Source organism: Sciurus carolinensis, chromosome 10 (genome assembly GCF_902686445.1).
Source record: "Sciurus carolinensis chromosome 10, mSciCar1.2, whole genome shotgun sequence".
Taxonomy (NCBI): Eukaryota; Metazoa; Chordata; class Mammalia; order Rodentia; family Sciuridae; genus Sciurus; species Sciurus carolinensis.
The window spans coordinates 136763406-136786861 of record NC_062222.1 but is presented as its reverse complement, the minus strand read 5'-3'; the positions used below and the strand labels follow the sequence as shown (position 1 = coordinate 136786861).

The 23456-nt window shown below is 44.5% G+C and overlaps 1 protein-coding gene across 1 annotated transcript in view; it reads right to left on the bottom strand.

The window, feature by feature from the left end:
- Tbc1d14 (TBC1 domain family member 14) overlaps positions 1–23456 on the bottom strand; it is a 100995-nt gene that overhangs the window by 41397 nt on the left and 36142 nt on the right. The window contains 1 exon segment of the mRNA XM_047566317.1: positions 13951–14071. Coding sequence (XP_047422273.1) covers positions 13951–14071 — 121 coding nt within the window.

Here is a 23456-nt window from a genome sequence, read left to right as displayed (position 1 = left end):
CCAAAATGCCAGCAGAAATTTCTTCACTCAGAAGCCTATGACATACCCACCAGGAAAATCAAAAGAAGAATGACAAGTGATGGCACCCATGTGGACAAGCTGGAATTCTCACAAATCCTTGGGAAGAATGTAAAATGGTACAACCATTCTGGAAAAGAGTTGAACGTTTCTTATATAATTCAACATGCACCTACCACTCCTAGGAACCTACCCAAAAGAAATACATGCACAAAAGACCTGCATTCAAAAATTCATGGAGTTGTTCATAACCAAAAACTTAAATAATCCAACGTCCACCAACTGGGGAAGGAATAAACAGCAATGAAAAGAAACAAACTACTGTCACACACTGCTAAGGGATGAATCTCAACACCATTACAGCAAGTGGAAGATGCCAGACGAAGGCAATTTACATGGTTTCACTGACGTGAAAATTTCTTAAAGGGCTGTGCCTGGGCCACCAGAGCCAGGCCCACCACCAGACTGTGTGGGCCTATGCCCAGACACAGCACCAAGGCCAGCTGAGGGCCCAGTGCCTGGAGAACAAATGCAAATCAGTCTGGAAGTGGGAGTAGGGACTGATTGCAAACAGCATGAAATTGTTCTAAAACTCTGGATGATGAAAATCTTCTAAAACTGGATTGCAATGATAGTTGGGTATATTCTTAATAAACTGTTCAAATTTATTAATGCGTATAATGAGTGAGTTTCATGGTATATTAATTGTACTTCAAAAAAGTCATTTTTAAAAAGTAATAGATTAAAAACACTGGTTGATCCTGGCTAGTAGGATTAGGGAAGGTCTTGTTAAGAAAAAGTACCCAAATCTGGAAAGAAAGCAAAAGCACAGTCGGGGATCCCTCAACTTGCACAGAGCATCTCTGACACCCTGCTTAAAGGTCACCTAGCCCTATAGGGCAGGTCTTGTGCTACTTATTACTCCATTAAAGCCCAACCACTGTGGAGTTACACTTTAATATATAGATTTATGTTCAGTTGGAAAGATATTGCTATATTATGTTATGTTGTCTCTGCCACCTAGTTTGTTGAAACCTAATCTAGCAATCTGGTGCTGATTTTTTCTTGGCTTTTATGCCCATCTATATAAGTCTTTACATGCTCTTGCAATCAGTTTTATCATCTTATTCATCTCAAGGCACAAAACAGATCTTTGGCCCATGGTCATTAAAAAAAAAAAAAGGTGACTATGATGAAAAAAAAGGTAGAACTTTCAGACAAAGAGAATTAAGGGAGGGGCTCAGTGCTATAGAACTTGCCTAGAATGCAAAAGGCCCTGGGTTCCAGACCCAGCACCAAAAAAAGGGAACAAAGGACATACAGCTAATTAAGGTCAATACATAAACCCACTGGATACTGGTTCAAAACACACACTTTAGTACAACTGAGGAAACTGGAACAAGGCCAAGTGAAGCACATGGCAGAGGAGACACTCAAGCACCTGTGGAAACAGTGTGCTATCACATATACTATGTGCTATTACATATGGAACATGATCTATGCTCTTATGGCATTACTGGCAATCCTCTCAGATACAATTTCATGATTCTATACAAGAAATGTCTTGATTCTTAAAAGCTGGATGCAGAAGTGTTTAGGAGCAAGAAGATTTCATGACATCTTCAACTTACCTTCAAATGGTTCAGTGTTTCAAAAATACAAGCACAATAAGGTACATGTGGCAACATGTCAGCAACTGTTGATCCAAGTGTGTATATTCAAATTATTCTTTGAAATTTTTCTTGAAACTAGTAAGAAGGCTGGAGGACAGTCCTTCAGGTCTCATCTTCAATACCCATCTTTGCAGAAATGCTCCCTGCCCACCTCATCCATAGCACCCTCTCTGTTAGCACCAGGCTCTGGTTTGAGGGGCACTCATTTGTAATTGCACTATTATTTGACTCACATTACCTCACTAGACTGTAAAGCCTTTGAACTGGCTGAAGGCCAAGTGAAGCACATGGCAGAGGAGACACTCAAGCACCTGTGGAAACAGTGTGCTATCACATGAAGATAGCTGTCCTTCCATCCATCCAGCAAGCACTTGAGTGCTTTCCCCCTAGCAATTAGAGAAATGCAAATTAAAACTATGCTGAGATTCACTTCACTCCAGTCAAAATGGCAAACTATCAAGAATGTAAGTAACAATAATTGTTGGCCAGGATGTGAGAAAAGGGCACACTCATACATTGCTGGTAGGACTGCAAATTGGTGCAACCACCCTAGAAAGCAATATGGAGATTCCTCAAAACACTTGGAATGGAACCACCATTTGACCCACTCCTTGGCATATACCCAAAGTATATGCATACAGCATCCTACAGTGATGCAGCCATATCAATGTTTATAGCAGCTCAATTCACAATAGCTAAGCTAAGGAACCAGCCTAGGTGCCCTTCAACAGATGAATGGATAAAGAAAATGTGGTATATATGCACAATAGAACATTACTCAGCCTTAAAAAAGAATGAAATTATGGCATTTGCAAGTAAATGGATGGAGCTGGAGAGTATCATGCTAAGTGAAATAAGCCAGTCCCAAATAATCAAAGGTCCAATGTTCTCTCTGATATGCTAACACTATCACACAACAAGGGTGGGGGACAGAACTGAAGTTCAGAGGATTAGACAAAGGGGAAAGAAGGGAAGGGAGCAGGTAACAGGAATAAGAAAGACAGTGAAATGAATCTGACATAACTTTCCTATGTACATATGTGAATACAGCACAGTGAATCTCACCATCATGTACAAGTCTGGGATCCTAATTAGAATAAGATATACTCCATGTTTGTATAAGTATGTCAGAATTGACTGTCATGTATAACAAAAAAGAACAAATTAAAAAATAATTTAAAAAAAAAAATAGTGCTTGGCCCTAGAAATAAAGAGGAACAAGTTCCCTGTCCCAAGTTGCTCATGGACCTGTGAACAGACAGATCTGCTCAAGGGAAAGCTGAGAGGGGAGGGGAGCCCCAGGAGGCGCTGATCTAGCCTGGGAAGTCAAGGGTGACTTACTGGAAATCATGCCTGCAGCTGGAAGAGGGCTAAGCACTATGGAGTTCTGCTACAGTCATCACCCAGGGCTCCACACACTTGAGAAGTATGCTCATGCTGAGAAGCCACAGATTCAGTAAAGTTAATGGGGAGAGGGGAGATGCCCTGAGAATGTGTTGAGTATGCATTAATGTATGCTTCCCCGTGGATAGGATGGCACATGCCTATAATCTCCATTACTCAGGAGGCTGAGGCAGGAAGATGGCAAGTTCAAGGCCAGGTTGGGCAATTTAGCAAGACCCTATCTCCAAAAAATAAAAAGGGCTGAGGTGTAGCTCAGTGATGCAGCACTGAGCAATTCCTAGTACTGAGAAAAAGATGTGCTTCCCCAAACACCCTGTACATGTTGCTGTCCACCCAGCAATAATTTCTATCTCATATTTTACTTATTATTTTTTGTGGTGCAGGGGGATAAAACCCAGGGCCTCACACATGCTAGGCAAACACTCTACCACTGAGCTAGACCTACACCCCCGCCCACTATCTCATACTTTAAAACTGAGCAGCATCCCCAAGTTTGTTTCTACAGTAGTGGGAATTGAACCCAGGTCCACACACATGCTAGGCAAGTTTTCTATCACTGAGTTATATCCTCAGCCTTTTTTATTTTAAACCTAAGTTGCCCAGGCTGGCCTAACACTTGGATCCTTCCGCCTCAGCTTCCCAAGTAGCTGGGATTATGGTGTACACCACTGTGCCCAGCAGCAATGTTTAAACTATACATCATACCATGTGATGACAGGCTGACTCTACTAAATTTGAAATTTAAAGCAACAACCTAAAGTTAAGATCTTTTGTCTATCTCAAGCTAGCACTGAATTTCACATCTATTTTAGTCATGTAAAGGGAGTTTCTCCCTAAAGTTTTCTGAGTTAACCAGAGCTAATTCCCAGACTTCTTGCATCTCCACCTGCAGACTGGGTCTGTCTGCTGTGTCTATAACATTACCATCTCCACCCTTGAGGTCAGGAAGGCAAGATTGATTCATTTGTTCACTGCGGCCCCCCAGCAAACTACAAACCCAATCTTACTGCATGCCACCAGAAGTCTCAGGGATCAAATACTTATTGAAGGAACAACTTAATTTAGAGGACTGGTTAGTAAACCATGAGATAGCAACCCCAAAGATCATTATTTAGTAAGTAGAAATGAAATCATGGGAGAATATGTAAGCCTATAGGGAAATGTATATGGTGCTACAGAAAGAAGAATAAAACAATATCAATAAAATGGTATGTGGTAGATTCCAAATTAGCCATTCTCTACAGCCAGGTATTGACAAGAGACAGGTCTGGACCTAACTCTCCTGACTACGTGCTGCTGGGCTTGAGAGACAAGCAGTGAAGCAGCAAGTACATGCAGGATTTCAGTGAAGAAAAGTGCTGTGTAGAAAAGACCCAGAAGCCTGAAAAAGACTGAGCATGTGGGCATGGATCCCTTTAGACTGGGTGCTTAGGGGAACCTGAGAAGATACCAACTGAGCTGAGACCCATGACAAGGAGTTGGCCCTGGGAAGACCACGCAGAAGGTAGGACAGGGCAAGGGCAAAGGTCTGGGGCAAACAGCAAGCTAATGAGGCCAAAATGAAGTGGGGGCAGAGGAGAACTGAGGGGACTGACCACCTGTGTAGATCTTGTACCAGCATAAACTTTCATTTCTCTGTGATACAATTTGAAGGTACAGTCAGATCTTCATATCTGCAAGTTCCAAATCAACCAGTTCAAACAAATGCCAACCAAAAATATTTTTGGAAAAAACAATGCATCTGCACAGTATTTGTCATAATTCCTGAAACAACATGGCCAAAAATTATTTACACAGCATTTACATCGTATGAGGTATGTTAAGTAATGTAGAGATGGTTTAAAGTCTACAGGAAGAGGTCAGGTTATGTATTTAAGGGACTTGAGTGTCTGAGGATTTGGGGATCTGCAGAGGGCCCTGGAACCAATTTCCCAGAGATACCAAACAACGCATATACTTCACTCTCTAAGAAACATCTGGCTGGGCACAGTGGCACGTGCCTGTAATCCCAGCAAGTAGGGAGGCTGAGGCAGGAGGATTACAAATTCAAGGCCAGTCTTGGCAATTTATTAGCAAGGCCAAGTCTCAAAATAAAAAGGGTTGGAGATTAAGCTCAGTGGTATAGTGACCCTGTGTTCCATCCCCTTTAGATTTTCCAAACTGTTCTTCCAGAGTGGCTACACCACCGTGCACTCTCACCAGTGACACATGAGCTTCCAGTCAGACTACAGTGAGAGCTATTTTTGCAGATGTCCACTATCCAGTTTAGGAGGCTCTTTTCTATTCTCCTTGCTGAGAGGGTTTATTGGAAATGAACACTGAATTGTATCAAATGCTTTGTTTCCCTCAACTGATAGGCTCATGTGGTTTTCTTTAGCTTAGAACTATGGCAAATCATACTGACTAATGTCAAATGCTGAGCTGGCCTTGCATTCCCAGGATAAACCTGTTAGTCATGTGTATTGCTTTTTTAATGTTTTCTTGGATTCACTTTGTTAATACTGTATTCAGGATCTTGTGTGTGTGTCTTAAGAGATGCTGGTCTGCAGTTTGTCTTTTTAATACTGTATTTATCTGGTTTGAGTAATAACAGTCTATCATAAAATGAGTCAGGAAGTGTTCCCTCTTCTAAAATTGTTATTTTTTTTTTTTCTTCAAATGTTCAATAGAATTCACCAGTGAAACCATGTGGGCCTAGATATCTTTTTTGGAAGGTTTTTTAACTACTACTTGCTTTTTAGTAATTGAAATATCATTCTGGTTAATCTATTTCATCTTAGATGATTTATAATTTTCAAAGAAATGGACCATTTCATGTAAGCTGTCAAATTTATATACAAAGAGCTATCCAAACATTCTCTTATCTTTTTAATTTATGTGTGGTCCACAGTGGTGTCCTTTTTCATTTCTTCTGATAACTTGGTTCTTTTGTCCATTACTAGAGTTTGATCAATTTTACTGGTCAATTCAAAGAACTGGCTCTTGGCTCCACTATCATTTTCTTGCCTTAAACTCGTTATTTCTGTTCCTATGTTTATTATTTGCTTGCGTTGGGTTTGCTCTTTTATGGCTTCTTAAGATAGAAACTTAGATTACTGGTGTGAGACCTTTCTTCTTGTGAGTGTGTGTGTGTGTGTGTGTGTGTGTGTATATATATATATATATATATGCATTTTAATGCTATCAATTTCCTTTCCAAACACTGCATCCTAGAAGATGTGATTTCAAACTACTTTTCCTTTTCACTCCCTCATTAACCCATAATTTATTTAGAAGTTTGTTACTTGTTAATCTCCACATTTTTGGAGGTGTTCTTGCTATCTTTCTGTCACTCTCTCTAGTCTAATACCACTGTGGTCAGAAAACTCAGATTGAAGCATCTCATTTCAAAATATTCCCGTTTCTCTGGCCTATCCTAGTGCATGTCCATGTGTGCTTGAAACATGTGCTCTACTGCTGCTAAAGGCTGGAATGACCCTGGGCCAGTAAGACCCAGCTGGCTGTTGGTGGCGTTCAGCTCTTTCCGTGTCTGGAGAGGAGCACTGATGGTTATCTTACACTTGAAACCCCACACCACACTATGACCTTTGCTTCCAACCAGGCATATTTTGTAAAGAACTCATTAAAGAATAGTCCAGGGCTGTGTTTGTGGCTCAGTGGTAGAATACTTTTCTGGCATGTGTGATGCACTGGGTTCGATTCTCAGCACCACATAAAAACAAATAAAATAAAGGTATTGTGTCCATGTACAACTTTTTAAAAAAAAAAAAAAAAGAATAGTCCACATTTATCCAGAACAATGTACATTTTTCTTCCTGATATTCCAAGTTCCCTTCTAGTACAGGTCCTTCAGTCTGAAATATTCCTTTAGCAATTTCTTCATAGCAGGGCTGCTGGCAACCAGTCCTCTTGTAGTCTTTCACCTGAGGATCCCTTCATTTCACCTTCATTCCTGAAGGGTATTTGTGCTGGATACAAAATTCTGAGTTGACTGTTCTTTTCCTTCAGTAGTCTAAAAATGTTTTTTCATTTCCTTCTGGTCTCTGTGGTTTCTGATGAGAAATTCAGTCATTCCAATTTTTATTTCCCAATAAGTAATGCATGTTTTTCTCTGGCTGCTTGTTAAGATTTTTTTCTGAATTTTCAGCAGTTTGGTTATGACATATCTGGACATGGGCTTTTTAGGTTTATCCTGTTTGAGTGTCACTTTGAGAGTCTCTTGAACCTGCAGGTTTTATGTCTTTTGCCAAATTTGTGACATATTTAGCCACTGTTTATTCCAATATTTTTCCTGTATCACAGTCTCTCATTTTCTTCTGAAACTCCAATGACACAAAGTTAGACTTTTTAACTCTTCCATATGTTCTCTAGGCTCAGGGTTTTTGTTTTTGTTTTTTCTCTGTATTGCTCAGACTGGATAATTTCTATTAATGATCTCAAAATCCACTCCATCTTTTCTCCAGCACGTATATCCTACCAGTGAGCTTGTCTGGTTGGTCATTTCGGTTATGTTTCTCAGTTATAAAACTTCTACTCAAGAGTGTGTGAGAGGGTACTGGGGATTTAACTCACAGGCACTTTCTCACTGAACTATGTCCCCAGCCCTTTATTTATTTATTTATTTATTTATTTATTTATTTATTTTTGAGACAGGGTCTGGCTAAGTTGCTGAGGATCTCACTAAACTGCCCAAGCTGGCCTCAAACTTACAATCCTTCTGCCTCAGCCTCCCAAAGTCACTGGGATTACAGGCTTGTACCACAGTGACCATCTACACTTAGTTCTCAAATTTTCTATTTCTTCACTGTTATTTTCTATCTTCCCATCTCAAGAGTAATTGCTTTTCCTTGCTGAAACATTTTTATAATGGCTGCTTTAGCATCTTTGCTGATAATACCAACATCTGTGTAATCTTGACTTTTGTGTATATAGATTGTCAAAAGATAATTGTAGTTCATAAGCCAGGTAATTCTGAACTGCCTTCCAGATGTATTGAATATTGTATTATGAGACTCTGGGTCTTGTCTAAATGTTCACATTTTTTATTTTGGTAAGTGAGCAATCTAACTGGATTCCAGACCCAAGTTCCAGCTAGCTTCTCAGGGTTATGGTCACAAACTCAGCCACATTCTTAGTTCTTTTTGAATCTATCCCACATGTGCGCCACCCAATGACCCAGTTATCTGCGAAGTTCAGTCTTCAGTCTATGAATTCTACTTCAGGTGGGAAACACATTCCCACAACCTGGAATTCCAGGAGTTCTAACAACTTTAAAGGGTCACTTTCCTGTGCCTCTCCTCTCTACAATCCCCTAGCAGTTCCCTAGGTCTCCTCTGTCTGGTATCTAGCCACACACTTATCACAACTGTGTCTTCATCAGGGCCAGGTGGAGGTAAGACAGGATAATGTGCCAGAGCTTCACCCACTTTCTGGGGAAGAAAGCTCTTCTCATTAATTCCCTGTCCTAAGAGATCCAGTTCCCATGCTGCTTCCTTAAGACAGACTGGGTGCTGGGGTACAAGAGCACAGGGAAAGGACAATGACAAGCAGGGCCTCTGCCTGAGCGTTAGGTGCCTCTTCAGATCACACACAAGAGCTCCTTCTGGTACTCTGCCTACCTTAGTACCCCTTTCTGGGTTTGGGGCTGCCCAAGTTCAGGCTGGGGAATATCAGAGGGGAAAAAAATCAGTGAACTCAGTATCACTTCCACAGTGCTGGGAATTCTGGTCTTCCGTAGTCCACCAGCTTCCGTGTAATTCCTAGCACCCTTAACTGCTCTGTTCAGTTTCCAAGCTGCCTTCATTAGGGAGGCAGATTGAATACCCTCACTCCACAGTACCTGGAACTGAGACCTGCTCTGTCTCTGTAAACTCACTGAAATCCATTTTCCAAAGGCGTGAGGGCTGATGAAAGTGGAATTAGTTTTGTTGTTTTAGAGTTCACCTGTAGGTCCATAGCTAGCTACCCACACTGACCACTCTGATCAATGCTATCTGCAATTTGTGATGTTCTGTGACTTTCTGAGTCACCCAGACTTCTCAGAACCCAGGTGAGAATGAATGTCACTTCAAGCTCCCTTGGATTTGCTGCCTTCTGAGGTTCTCTCTTTAAGATCTAAGAGCTGACCTGAAATTCCAGAAGGCCATCCAAGACATTCCCAGTCATATGAGCCCAAACCAATAGGCCATGTACTCACCTCTGCTCCAATAAGAGTCAGATGCAGGTTATCAGAATCTATCAGCCTGTCTTTTTCTGCCGCCGTCACTGCCCCATCAGTAACTATCTCTGAGCCCTGGTCAGCCTCATCTCCTAACAATAATGCCCTTTCCTTAAACCTGTGTACAGAGTTTTGTCTAAAAGATTCATAAATTCTGTTGACTCACGTTCTTAACCTCGAGCCTCTGACATCTGTTCAAATTACAAAGCTTCACATTTACTTTTCAATGGTCTTCTTATAGTCTTTTAGGCAGCTGGATGCCTGGCTTTGGAGTTCAGGGGTAGAATCCTGACTGAAGACAAGAACAGGGCTCCTGTGTAGGTCTGCAATGAAGACCCAAGTCTAGTCGAGATGCCCTAGGGAGTGACTACGGACTAGAAGTACCTGAGAGGCGGTGCTCCAACACTTACAAGATTGGGAAGAGGAAGGACATAGCAAAGGAAATTGCAAAAGAGGAAGGATGGGACATCTGAAGGGGCAAAGGAGCGGTTAAGCTGAGGCAGTGCTGTTCATGAGTCCAGGAAACAAGGACTGAGAACTGACCACTGCACAGGGTCATTGGCAATTACTTGAAAAACTTGATTTTTGAGAAATATGCTTGATGGTACAAAAACTTCTCTGTGATCACTGCACTCTGGATTTCTTCACGTTTATCACAACTGCAATTAATTATCTGTTAAAATGTCTTTTGTTTGATCCAATGAAAGCAAGGGCAAGTAAGTCCTGTACTTCATTTTAATCCCAGGATGGATCTCCTCAGTGGCTCTGAACTGTACAGCAAATCAAAATACCAAGGAATCCAAGAAAGAAGGCCCCCTTCTGTTCACAAAGAAAAGGACAACACTTCAAGGCAGTGCCACCACCCCTGACAATCTGGCCAGAGCCCAGTGCATACAAACCCCAAGGTTGGAAACCTGAAGGCAGCTCTCTTCAAATGCATGCTCCCTACCTTTATTCTCAAGAACTCCAGTTCACCAGCAGTTAGCAAAATCTGTATGCTAGTGTGCTCTGGGCCCTTTAGCCCAGAGCTAAGTAAAGGTGAAAACGACTTATTTTCTTCCCAAATTCAACATTCCCTTCTTGCACAGGAATGGTTCTTAGATTTCAGTATGCATTAGGATTACCTGTGGGTCCCAACCCAAGAGTGTGTGTGTGTTTCAGGGCAGGTAGGAAGTGGCTGAAACCTGAGAATCTGCATTTCTCACAAAAACCAGCTAATGATGGCACGCCTTGTCTGGAGCCACACTTCAAGAACTATGGCTTTCAGGCTAGGGTTGTAGCTCAGTGGTAGAGCACTTACTTAGCACATGTGAGGCATTAGGTTCAATTCTCAGCACCACATAAAAAAATAAATTAATAAAGTTATTAAAAAAAAAACTATGGCTTTAGTGTGATTCTCTTACCACTGCAGAGTTTTGTTTTCCCTACTAAGGAAATCTCTCTGAAATCTTAATGAAAATTGATAGAAAACACAAGTTTGAAAAATTTTTATGAAATTTGAAAAGGTAATTGAAAATAACACATTAACATTTCCCCAAAAAACTGAAGTCTGTAAGGCCCAAGTCAGGAGACCATAGCCCAGTTAGAATGAGATCAGGTGTGCCGAGGGACAAACCACATACAGCATCTATATCACAAATTGAGTCTATTTATAAACTAAAAGTTGTGAGAGCTACTTCTTGAGTAATTCTGGGCAAAAGTTAACTCTGTGCTAGACTCTGGGCAGAAATGTATCACATACACTCTCTTAAATCCTAGCAATCTAATAAGTAGGTGTGGTAAAGCCCATCTGGCAGATGAGGAACCAAGAAGAAACAACTTGTCAGGTCATACAGACAAAAACAGGTGAACCTAGAAATCAAGTCCAAAGCTCCTGGCTGGTGCACACCCTTCCCTCAGCTCAGCCTCAGGCTCTGGAAGCACATCAACACAACTGCTTCCGTGTTCCCAGCACTCCAGGCAAGAAAGAGATGGCCCTAAGAGGCCCGGTGTTTACAGAAACGGTAAATAAAGGGCTCAGGCTCCTTCTCACACTGCGTTCCACTTTCTCTTGTTTGTGGCTATCTTGTCATGAGAAAGAAACACTGCTCATGACGAATACTTTTCGTTCATGATGTTCTGAGTACACGATGTATATTTACTAATCTAATCTCACCACCGTTGAGGTAGGTTATTATTTTTCTCCCAGTTCTAGAGATGAGGAAAATTAAGGCTTGAAAAGGTTAAGTAATTTGGCCAAAGTCACAGTTCAACTGTGGCAGTGCTGGGATGCAAACTGAACAGTCTTACCCTAAAGTTCATGTTCTTAAATCACCATGTGATGCTACTTTTCTCAAGTTAAAAAAAAAAAAAAAAATCCAAAGAAGGAAAAGGAATTAAGAGTTTCCTGAACACCTTATGTTTATTTTATGCTTTAGATCTAAGGTATTACTGTCTCCATCCCGGACCACAAGTGTCGACGCTCAAGGCCCACCCTGCCTCTCCACAGTGGAGCTGAGTGAGTTGACACCTGTAACAGCAGCCACTCAGGCCCAGTGCCCAGAAGCCTCCTCACAGCAGCAGGCCCTTCACCCGCACCCCTCCCAGACTTTGCCAACCTGGAGCAGGGCATGAAAGATGAGAGACCAAAGACACAAAGCACAAGCAAGCAGGTCCCGGGCAGGGCTGGATGACTCATGCAGGTACAATGACATTCTTTATTATTGATGACTGAAGCCAGATGGTCTTCTCTGAAGTACGTGTGTTACCACATCAGCTGGCCTGATCATTTCAGTTCACAAAAAACAAAACAAAACAAAACAAACACTTTGAGGTCAAGAACATGTTCTTTAAAAACAAAACAAACAAAACAAAAAAATCAATAATCCACGTACTAAAATAAGAAAGTCAAACATGAGGCAACAGATATTAAAAGTGACAGGAGATTTGTATAACTTACATTTTGTTAAAGTGCAGATTTCTTCAAAAACCTTACAATAGTGTTGCTACTTAGTGTCCTAAGAAATTTGCATCTGAGTTTCGCATAAAATCTCATATTTTAATTTTATGCTTGCTTGATAAGCCTACAAAATGATTCAAACTGAAACACAACAATCACAAAAGTGAATTCCAGCACCAACTTACTGAGTCTCCCTGGTCTAGACAATTAACACGTGGAACGGCCGATAACATTCAGGACAGTTTGCTGAAGTGTGACTACAGGATCCCAGTGCTGGGCTGCACCACCGCCTCTCCCTGCATCCAGCAGATTCTCTATCCACTTGCCCAGTACTCACAGAGGCTATCCTCTACACCCCACCATGACCTCACACTCGGCCAGACCCTGCCTTCTCTCACCTGGACTTGCCAGGGTAAGTTCATCGTTCCTTGCCCTCAGAGAACCCCCAGGTAGGAGGCAGGCAACAGGCACACCAGCACTAGGCACAACCTCCTCCTGATGCTCCCCCAGTTCATGCGGCTCACTGCCTGCCCAGCCCTGCCTGCACTGAGGCCCTGTGCCTGAATTCCGGGGGTCACATTTCAGCTCTGCCACTTCCTAGCTACACGGTCCTGCATAAGTCACCTGGCCCCCATGTCTCAGTGTTTCTTTGGTAAACTAAAGATAACAATCCTTCTTCACAGGGTCAATCCCAGTTTTAAATGAACTAGAAACACAAGTGTGGAACCATTTAAAACTAGCACATCACAATCATTCAGTACTCAGTCCCCAAAACAATTCTGTCACACCTCTGACTCTGTGCCTGTGTGGTTCCCTGGAAGGCCCTGCCTCCCTCCTACACATCTGAGTTCCTCAAAAACCTGCCCTGGGATCATTTCCAGAGGACTGCTCCTGTGCACAGGTGCCTGTCCCTTCTCTAACCCCAGTGCCAATCATGAGCCCAGCACTTAGTCATCCTCAACAGTTCTGCCTCCACAAATGTCAGGCTGGAAGAAGAAAGTGGCTGGGGACAATGTCAAGGCACTGGGCCAATGGTAGACTGTCAGGATGCCAGAATGGCCGTGTTTGGGGCCTGGAAGAGGTTGCAGGGCTACCGGTCAAGGTTACCCAGACCACAAGCATGCCATGTCTGTGCAGGAGCCCCTCCCTGCAAAGATGAACACATGGCTGCAGCTGCTGGCATGACTCCTACAGTGAGGACCAAGGCAGCAGGGTGGGGATAATGCTGCAGGCTTAGCCTGATCCTAACACAGAAGTGGGTAACTTCAGAGTGAGCAAGGGAGGGGTCCTATCAGAGCCCAGGAAGATGACAGCCTAGACTTCCATCCCAGAGCAACACTGGAAAGATTTAAGCCCCAAGAAACCCAGGGAAAAAATGTTTTAATATCAAGCCAAAAAATCTGATGATAAATAAGTTTGCAGCTGTTAGTGAAAAACGTGATTCAATTTAATCAAGTTATAAATATCTAAAGCCCAACTCTGTCCAGTCAACTTCCCTATGTGCATGTGACAAGCTATAAGAATTTAAAAGGGTGAAATTCATCCACACTCTAATATAGACTTAGCTTTTTTAGGACCTTGGCATGCAAACAATACGAAGATTTTTCTGATTTCCGAGCCTCAGCAATAGTCGTTTCTGCGGGGTTTGTGAACATTTGCTGTACACACAACAGCCTGTTTCTGGGTTGAGTCTGGTGTACCTTTTGCATTCTCTTTGGCTCTCTCTGAGCATTCTCTCGGAGTGGCACTTTTCCAAATAACTTCCATCCCGAGTCATTTTGTTTGTCAAGTCGTGCATTTTGTTTTCTAGCAAGCAAATTCCTATAGGAAGAAATAAAAGGGTTAGGAACTTCTGGGTATTTAAAAAGACATTAGGACAGCCAAATCACTCTGATTAAAAAAAAAAAAAAGTCAAGTTTTCTTGGAGAGGGATATGTGGTAAGTCACATTAACTCTTCAGACGAACAATGAAGCAAGAGAAAGACCTGAAACCAGCAATGAACTTTTTGTTATTTAACTGTTAGGTGTGTATAGTCTACAATTAGAGTGGGAAACGTGTTATATGAATTGAATTAAAACCCTGGCTCAACCATTCATTAACTGTGTGACTCTGGACCCATATATTAACCTCTCTTAACCTGTTTCTTATGTTTAACAAAGGGACACCAGCCCATGATCAACAAGGCTGTTGAATGAACTGGAATTTGAGGTGCAGAATGTATCTAAGAATAGCAATTGCTTTAGTACTTAGCCTCTAGCGCAGTTCAGTTCTCTACAAGGTTAATCTGTATTATCTACATACAAAGTTGTCAAGAATCATAAAAGGAAAGGCACTCATGTAATGGTCATGTTTTCTCTCCCAAGAACAGCAAACAAAACTCCAAGAAACACAACCACCAACTGGTAGTCCACAAAAACCATGTTTTGGAATGCACTGTGTTGGTGCAGTCATTAAAACGAACCTTCAAGGCCTCTCTAGAAAGCGGTGTAAGAAACATGGGCTCTAAAAGAAACAGCAACCAATTTAAAGGGGCCCCTACTGGCCAATTCTGGAACAGTTTAATCATCAAAATAATGAGAATATGGATTAGAACCCATTAAAACAGAAATTCATGGCCCAGAGATATACAAGTAAATAAACACAAATAACAAGGGGTCTCTTAGAAGGCCCTTAATCATGAGCTAGTGGGGTCAGGAAGTGAACAATGGATGCGAAACTACTGGTGAAATTTGGATGAGGAATGGGATCTTTACATAGATTGAAACATCTACAAATTATGAATTACAAAAGCAAAAACAGTTCATATTATACTGGAAAACCTAGGGACACCACCTTAGCCAAGTGCTCAAAGCTGACATCACCAATGTGAGGACTGAGACCCTGGCACCTGATGTGGTGCTCTGAGACCACCTGATATGCCAACACACAGCAACCAAGGGTGTGCCCCAAGCCCACCAATCCACACTAAAGGCTTCTAGGGAACAATGGATCTACATTCCAACAACACATGTCATGAGTGACAGAGGCTAGGAAAGTGTTCCAGATCAGAGGAGAACCAGAGAGATGCAACGAATGCAAGCTGTGATCCTGGGATACATGCTGGGCCATGAAAGAAGAAAGGGCTGATTGTGTTTGAAAACTGCCTTGGATTAATGCCTACTTTCCTGATTTGATACCTGTAGTATGGTTACGTAAGAGACTGCCCTTGTTCTTAGGCAAGAGGCTGATATATTTAGGAGTGAAAGGACATGATATCTTCAATTTACTCTTCTAAGGGTTCAGGAAAATATGCATATAGGAGAGAAATTGATTGCACAAGAATGGGGCAAAATGTAAACAGCTGGTAAATCTGGATGAAGGTTATCTTGTATTTTTTTTTCCTAGCAACTTCTTGTTAAGTTTGAAATTGCATCAAAATAAAACTACAAAAACTTATGCAAAAGAAAACAAGTGTTTTATTGTTTTCTTCCTTGCATTTATGCTGTGGTTATAATGGAACTCATTTCAGAAATGCTTTCATGGTCTAAGGCAATTTATATCTACATTTATAAGAAATCAACTTTGAGCTGTCAGGAGAACCAATCCCTTTAACGCCTGATTTTGCCATCAGTGGGGGACTTAAGCAATCAAACCAGGTAACAACCCCAGGTACCCAGAAGATGCTAAGAATGTGGTAACAGGAATTTGAGTTGACAAGGTTTGCTGAAGAAGAGCTGCATGTCTCTGGGGAAGCCAGCTGGCTGGCACAGGGAGGAAGGGTGGGAAACAATGCTCTCAGGAGGGAAAGCCCAGAAGTGAAAAGGCACAGAGCTGCAGAGGGTCTAGGGAATGGATCGGATACCTACACAGAAGCAATTGGGTATGAGAATGTGAAAAGGGAAGTTTGGGTGACTGGCTCCCAGATTTGTGATTTGAGAGGCTAAGCACAAAAGGTGCTCCTCACTGAGACAACAGGGACCAGCAGGATAGGGGCAGGCACCGAGCATCCTCAGTGCTGCCTGAGTCTGCATGAAAGTGGTGCAGACAAACACATCGAAGTCCAAAGCTTACCCTCACATGACAGGCTGTGACTTTTGACAGATTCAAAAAAAAAAAGTATCTTGGATACATTATCTTTTGTAGATAAGAAGTTAAAATCCCCCAAACAAGTCACTACAAATAAAAAAGGAGCTGCAGTTAGGGGCTCTGAACCCAAAGAAGCCTTTCCTTCAGGATAGCAGGTATGGGAAGACTGAGCCTGGCCCAGCTGGCAGCTGGATCCAGCAAGGTCTGCTTGTCACAGGAGCAAAGCTCATTCCCAAACAGGCACAGTGAGAGCTGTGCACAAAGGGGCATAAAGCTGGATGGTGTGGAACCCATTCATTCCGACCCTCTGGCCCTTTAACCTGATGGGGAATCTGGAAGCTCCCCTGGCACACGTGCTTTAGGACCCCCCACACATGTGGCATTGTTCCTTCCTGAGTCGTATAACCTGATGAGTCAGCTCAACCCTCAGCCTTGAACACTGGAGCATGCAGCAGCTGCAGTCACAGCCACCTACAACCACCCTCTGACTGTCAACTGTCATGGGACCAGGACTACTGGAATCATGCTTCCTCTTCTCATGAAGACACCAAAAGTCCTCAAGCTTGTTCAGGCCCAGCTCCCAGTGCTATCTCCAGAGCATTCACTGCTTTATTCTCTGTCTTCAGGGTAAGCTCTGTCCCCTTACCTTTCCTCTCCTCACCAGGAGTGCAGGGGCAGGCAGTAACTCCACACTCCCAAAGCCTTATCCAGTATGCAGTAGGCACTCAATGCACATTTTCTGGGCAAGTGGAGCAGCCACCATGTGTGTCTGCAGGAAGGCAAACGCTGGGGGACGAGGAGGCACATGTGACACAAAGCCATCGGCACAGATGCAAAAGGCAGGAGAGGACAACCCAGAGTGTGCTCAGGGGAGGTAGCCTCTGGCCAGGGTGGGATTCCTAGGAAAGAGGGGCAATGGAAAGTGGGGGCTCAGAGCTTGGGGGACGAGGGGCATCCCACCAAGTCCTTGAGGAGGGCAGGGAGCTGGGGACAGCCTGCAGGGGTGGGTGAGTGCCTACATGGAGGAAGCGCCTGAGGATGCTTCCCAACCAGCCTCACAGAAGAACGAACTCCCTTGTTTTGCATCTCCAGTACAGGGCCCTTCAGCCGGAGAATAAGCCCCTTTGTCAGAAGGAGGAAAAGCACTCTACTGGCAGCAATAGGGACAGGCAGCTGTTAGCCTCCGGGCAGTGTCTGACCCAAGAGAGACCCAGCACACTGAGCAAAGGACAGTCCACCTGCAGCTGCCTGAGTCAGCCCCCCAATGCGAGCCAACAGTGCTGTGCCTACGTCCCCTGCCTCCAACCTCAAGCAGTCTCACCACCCACTTCCCTTGTGCAGGAACTCAGGACAACCTCAGGTTCTGGATTTCTGCACACCCAATCACATATGCCAACCTGGTGCACATCAGCCCACCACCCCATCTGCACAGGCGGCCCAGTGCCAACCCATCACACCTCACCACTCGCTTCTGCCCATGTGCCCACTCCAGTCTTCCTTCAGCTGCAGCAGGCAGGTGTGTGATGCTGCCGGCAATTTCCACAGACCACGGACAGCAATGCCTCCTTCTGCAAGGCAGGAAGCTCTCTGCAGGCCCCTAGGAGGGGAGGTGCCCTCATAGTCACCCAACAGGCCTCATTCCTATGGTATTTCCCAGGGCCCTTAACCATACCCACTGACACAAAAAGCATCCTCAGGTCCCAGGACCATCTATGAGAGTCACCTTTTGAAGGCACAACTGGATCACCTAGGCTATAACCCCAAATCCCTCCACAGACTTACAACTGGTTGTGTGGCATGCAGTCTGGCCCCATACCCTTGAGCTCCTGCCACCTGCCCAAAAGGCCCATCAGAGGCTATCCCTCAGTCATGAAGCACTCTCCCAAAAGGGAGACGTGAGGATTAAATGAGGTGATTGAGTCCAGGGTTCAGCCCAGTCACACACTTGGCCTTCGAAGCAGAGCTGCTCCTCCACCAGGCACCTCTCTACTGGAAGGGAGACTACACCCTGAAGAATAGGAACTGCCCTCGCACCAACCCCTTCATCTAAACCAGCGCTCTGTCCCTCCTCCCAATGGCACAGAGAGATCTGAGGAGAGGGACCTGGTTTGCAAGAATGGGAGCTCCCAGGAAAGGTGACATAGGTGTAGCCTCACCAGGATGTGCACAAAATGTTACTCAGTGGCATTTAAAATCTTGTTGAAACAGCCTCAGCCTTCAAAAGAAAGCTGGGGGTTGTCCCCGATAAAGCCATGCCAATACAAAGGAAGAGTAACTCTAGAGGCACGGGTCCTGTCAGGGAAGGGAAAAGGAGTCAAAGTTTCACTGTGGCATTTATCTCTAGCTTAGAAAGTGATCATCTCACCTCAGTAGGTTCTGACTCAGGAGACATGAGACATCAACAACAAAAGAGTATTAAAAACAGTGGTGTGGGCTGGGGACTTAGATTAGTGGCAAAACACTCACCTAGCACACACAGGCCCTGGGTCAATCCCTGACCCTGGGGGGGAAAGGACGTGTCAGTGTCTGCCATCCAACTCTTCTGTGAAGCCAGAAAGAAGCTCACAGGTTCAAGGTGGAGTGCCAGACCTCAAGCACAGGGTGTTCGTTAGGAGCAAGGTGAGTCACTGACACGTGGGACCTGCAGGGTACCAGCAAGAACGGCCAGGTATGTGAGTGCACCAACACTGACCTCCTCAGCTTCCTCCACTCCCCCAATTACCAGGCTCTTTACAGTCCCAGTTATGTCAGGTACCCTGGTAGGCAGGAAGTAGACAAGAGCTCACCATCTGCAACGAGGCAAGGAGGACTGGGGGACAAGGGCAAGGGGGGACAGAACACCAAACCTACAGAGAATCAACATCCCTGTGGACAAAGGGATTGCAACTTTACTGTGCAACAGGAGAGTCACTGACTACTGTGCTCACCAGGTTCCTAAAATGCAAAAGCCATCCTGTTGAAATATGTTGGCTACATGCAATATAACATTTTTTTTTTTTTTCTTTTTTGGGTGCTGGGGTTCGAACCCAGGGTCTTGTGCTTACAAGGCAAGCACCCTACTGACTGAGCTATCTCCCCAGCCCCGCATTTTTTAAGTGCCATAAAAAGAAAACCCAAGAGTTCATGTCACAGGATTATGCAGCTTTAAGAAAGACGAGAGACATTTTCTTAGAGACAGTGTCCTACCTGTTGTCATAGGTCAAAAGCAAGTCAGGCATGGTGGCACACATCTATAATACCAGCAGCTCGGGAGGCTGAGGCAAGAGAACTGCAAGTTCAAAGCCAGAACTCAGCAACTTAGTGAGGCCCTGAGCAACTTAAGGAGAGCCTGTCTCATATTTAGAAAAAAGAGGTTGGGAAGGTGACTCAGGGGTAAAGCGCCCCAGGTTCAATCCCTGGTACCAAAAAAAAGAAGGAGGAGGAGGAGGAGGAGGAAGAAGAAGAAGAAGAGGAGGAGGAGGAGGAGGAGGAGGAAGAAGAAGAACAGGAAGAACAGGAAGAACAGGAAGAGGAAGAGGAAGAGGAAGAAGGAAGAAGAAAGAAGAAAGAAGAAAGAAGAAGAAGAGACAAAAGCAAGGTATGAGACAGTAGGGAATAGGCCACTTGGTACAGGTGGCTGCCTTTGTATGTCCAGTCCCCCATTCTCCAGAAGAATGTGAAGACTGGTGACACTCACTCCTCCAGGATAGGTCACAGGGTGGTGAAACACAAGTTTCCACCATAAATTCTGTTGTACTTTTTGAATTTTGAAAATATTACCTCTTTTTAGCTGGGCACAGTAGCACACATCTGTAATCCCAGTGACTTGGGAGGCTGAGGCAGAAGAATCACAAGTTTGAGGCCAGCCTCAGCAACTCAGTGAGATCCTAGGAAAGTTAGTGAGACCCTTTCTCAAAATAAAAAATAGAAAGGGATGCAGATGTGACTCAGTGGTTAAGTGCCCCTGGGTTCAATCCCCAGTTCCAAAAAGAAGAAAAAAGAAAAAGAGAAAAGGTATAAACTCTTTTTTAAAGATCATAAAAAATTTTAAGAAGCCATTGCAAAACTAGGTATTTCTGCCACTAAAAAATGAAACACTTTTGTATCACTCCCACTCTCACCCTTCAGATCAGAAAGACCTCATCAAACCCAATGAAGTACCTAATGCTTCTGCTCACATAGCAAGGCAGCTTGCAGAGTGCAGGCAGCTGCTGCAGGCTTGGTGCAAAGTGCTGTGACAGGCAAAAAGCTAGAGGGATGAGGCGGCTACGCAGTGATGCTCCTGACACCAAAAACAAAAGAAAAGTGAAAATGAATCTATTCACCTGGACTAGTGTAATCACTTTGAGTCCAGTAACTGTGCTCAAGCATAAGCAATTAATGCAATCTACAGGAGACTACAGGGAAGGGGACTTCGTGGACAGCTGCATCCACTTTCTTGCTCGTGGTCTGCACTCACTCCACTCACTCTTTGCTGAGCACCGCCTGCTCTGTGCTTCCCAGAGACCAAGTCCCCACTTAAGCTGAAAGCAGTGGCAGTGGCAATAGGACCACAGTTTTCACATTGATCCTAGAGGATCGCTAGGCAAGGACCAGAGGCGAAGCATTCAGCACAGCAGAACCCAGCAGGCACACAAGCTTCTGATGGCAGGCAGGGGTGCATCTGCATCCTGGCTCCACCACTGGTAGCCATTTCTTCTGAACCTCACTTCCCTCTCCCAGGATTGAGCGTGGCCAAGGAGGTTATGAAAGCACCCAGTGCTTACTGCAAGGCTTTCAACTCAGTTCCACACACGTTTGGTGAGTGTCTATGGTGTCCAAGGCCCAGACCATAAAACAGGTGAGTTAGGAAAGTCATCAGCCTTCAAGAAGCCCACCAACAAACTGTCTACTGATGTCAGGGTGGGGAGACCTTGAGAACCAAGAGGAGGGGTGTCCAGTCTTGGTGAAGTGAGAAAAGAAAGGACTGAAGGTTGAAGGCATCCCAGGAAAGAGCATTGAAAGACTGTTCAGCAGTGTGTGTGTGTGTGTGTGTGTGTGTGTGTGTGTGTGTGTACTGGTGGGGACCACCTGTTAGCACCTTACTCCATCACCAACTTCCTGAAGCCACTGAAGTCAGGATGCTCAAAGGCATCCTACCCAGACTCGTCACTGATATGAAGTAGCAAGCCTACTGGAAAGACAGCTGCAGAGCAGCTGCAGGCTCACTCTCACTGCAAGCCCCTCAGCGGGCAGCAGTGTGTCTCAACCAGACCTGCACCATGCCTTGTGTTCATTTGCTGGTGGGACACAGGGTGCGGTAAGCAGCTTCTGCCCCAGGGAGCTCAGAACCTGGGAGCAGAGTTACATGGTCCAAGGTGAGTCACACTTAGGCAGCTTTGCGGGCTTGACATCCACTGAGAGTTGGAGCACCCCAACAGGAGGACAATAAAACCATCCTATAAAAGTCAGCCCCCAGGGCTACGGTTGTAGTTCAGTGGGAGAGCACTTGCCTAGCACATGAGAGGCACTGGGTTTGATCCTTGGCACCACATAAAAATAAATAAATTAAATTAAATATTATGTCTGTCTGCCACTAAAAAGGTAATAAATAAAAAATTTTAAAAAGTCAGTACCCTTTTAAGACCAAACCCATATGAGTTCCCCTCCCTGGAACGGAACACAGACTGCCTCAGTACCAGCCCGAAGTCCTCCCCCACGCAACGGCCAAAGAGACCAGACGGTGAAAGATGGTGAGCCAATGCACAAAGAGGAGGAGTTAGGGCACAGCCTTAGGAGCAGGGAGACAAAGGACCTCTGCATAGCAAGGAGGTGCCACATTATGCCAGCAAGTGCCACCCTCAATTGTTCAGACATCTGTTGACCTAGAGTTGTTATTTGTTCAACTACACTAATTCTTTCAAACATTGTTCTAGGAATGGAGCTCCTGCCTTAAGGAATTTACTGTAAACATTATCCACAGCTTCAGTGTGAGGCTGGTGACAGTATTCCAAGGAAGATGGCCAAACAGGTAAGTTCCCAAGGCCATCCACCTGGGACACGAACACAAGACTGTCAAGTGCCAATGGGCAAACAGAATCTGCTCCACTGAACTTAGCCCACAAACTTCTCAGTTTCCTACCATTGTGAATAAAGTGGTTGGCCACCAACCACCCTCAGGGAACACGCAGGCAGCATGGATTATAGTGCAGACAAACACACTCACTCCTGTTCCACTCCCCAACTTCTCCTAAGGAAGAGCAGAGCTCTGGTAGTGGAAAGGGGACATGAGAATGGTTAACTGCAACAAGGACAAAGTGGCCATAGGCAACCCACTTGCTGTCCACAGCCTTCCCGTGGCTGTCCTCACTCCTGCATCACCTGCTTCCAACAAATCCAGGAGTGAGGCAGAACTGGCCTTCCTGGTGCAAAGGCCCCCAAACCTGAACTGGGCCACATCCACCAGTGTCCTCCACCAGTGTCCTCAACTCAGGCAGCTCAGTCTGCATCAGAAAAGCCACAAGCAGAGAAGTAAAGATGGGGGGGTTACACAGAAACCAGCTCCCATGCTGGTCTGCCCTTTCACAGAGCAGCATCCCTGAGCAAGTAACTACCATCTCCAGGACCCCTGTGTTCCTCAGCTGTGAGTGGAGCTAACACTAACTTCTTCCGAGGCCCTGAGAGACCCATGTGGGATAATGTTTAAGTCACCCAACACTTAAAGAGTTCAGTGCAGTTGTGGCAGGTGCCCAGGGTCATCAGAAGAGGGGACAAACTGGGAACCTGGGTTCTGTCTACCCGGTGTTCTTCAATGTGAATTATTTATAGAACATTTTTTAAATCCATAAGTTACAAAAAAAACCTGAGTTTCCGGCTGCTTGGGCCACAATGGGTCTAGACTCCTGCAGGACAGCAAGCCTAAGCTAAGCAGTAGCCTGTGGCTCAGTTCTGTAGTCCCCAACCCCTGTGCTTCCATACATCTGCGACCTCAGTATTTCTATCATCTGTTTGCAGCAGCTGATTCAAGTTTTGGAGGTCCCTGAAGCTTATACAATTTCCTCTTTAGGAAAAAAATTTAATTATGATCACAAAATTAGGAACAAATTAGGGGTCCTGAAGGCTAAGTGTCACTAACACGTCTTAGACCCTGTCCTGATCTGGCGTGTGAAACCTAGGCGTCGG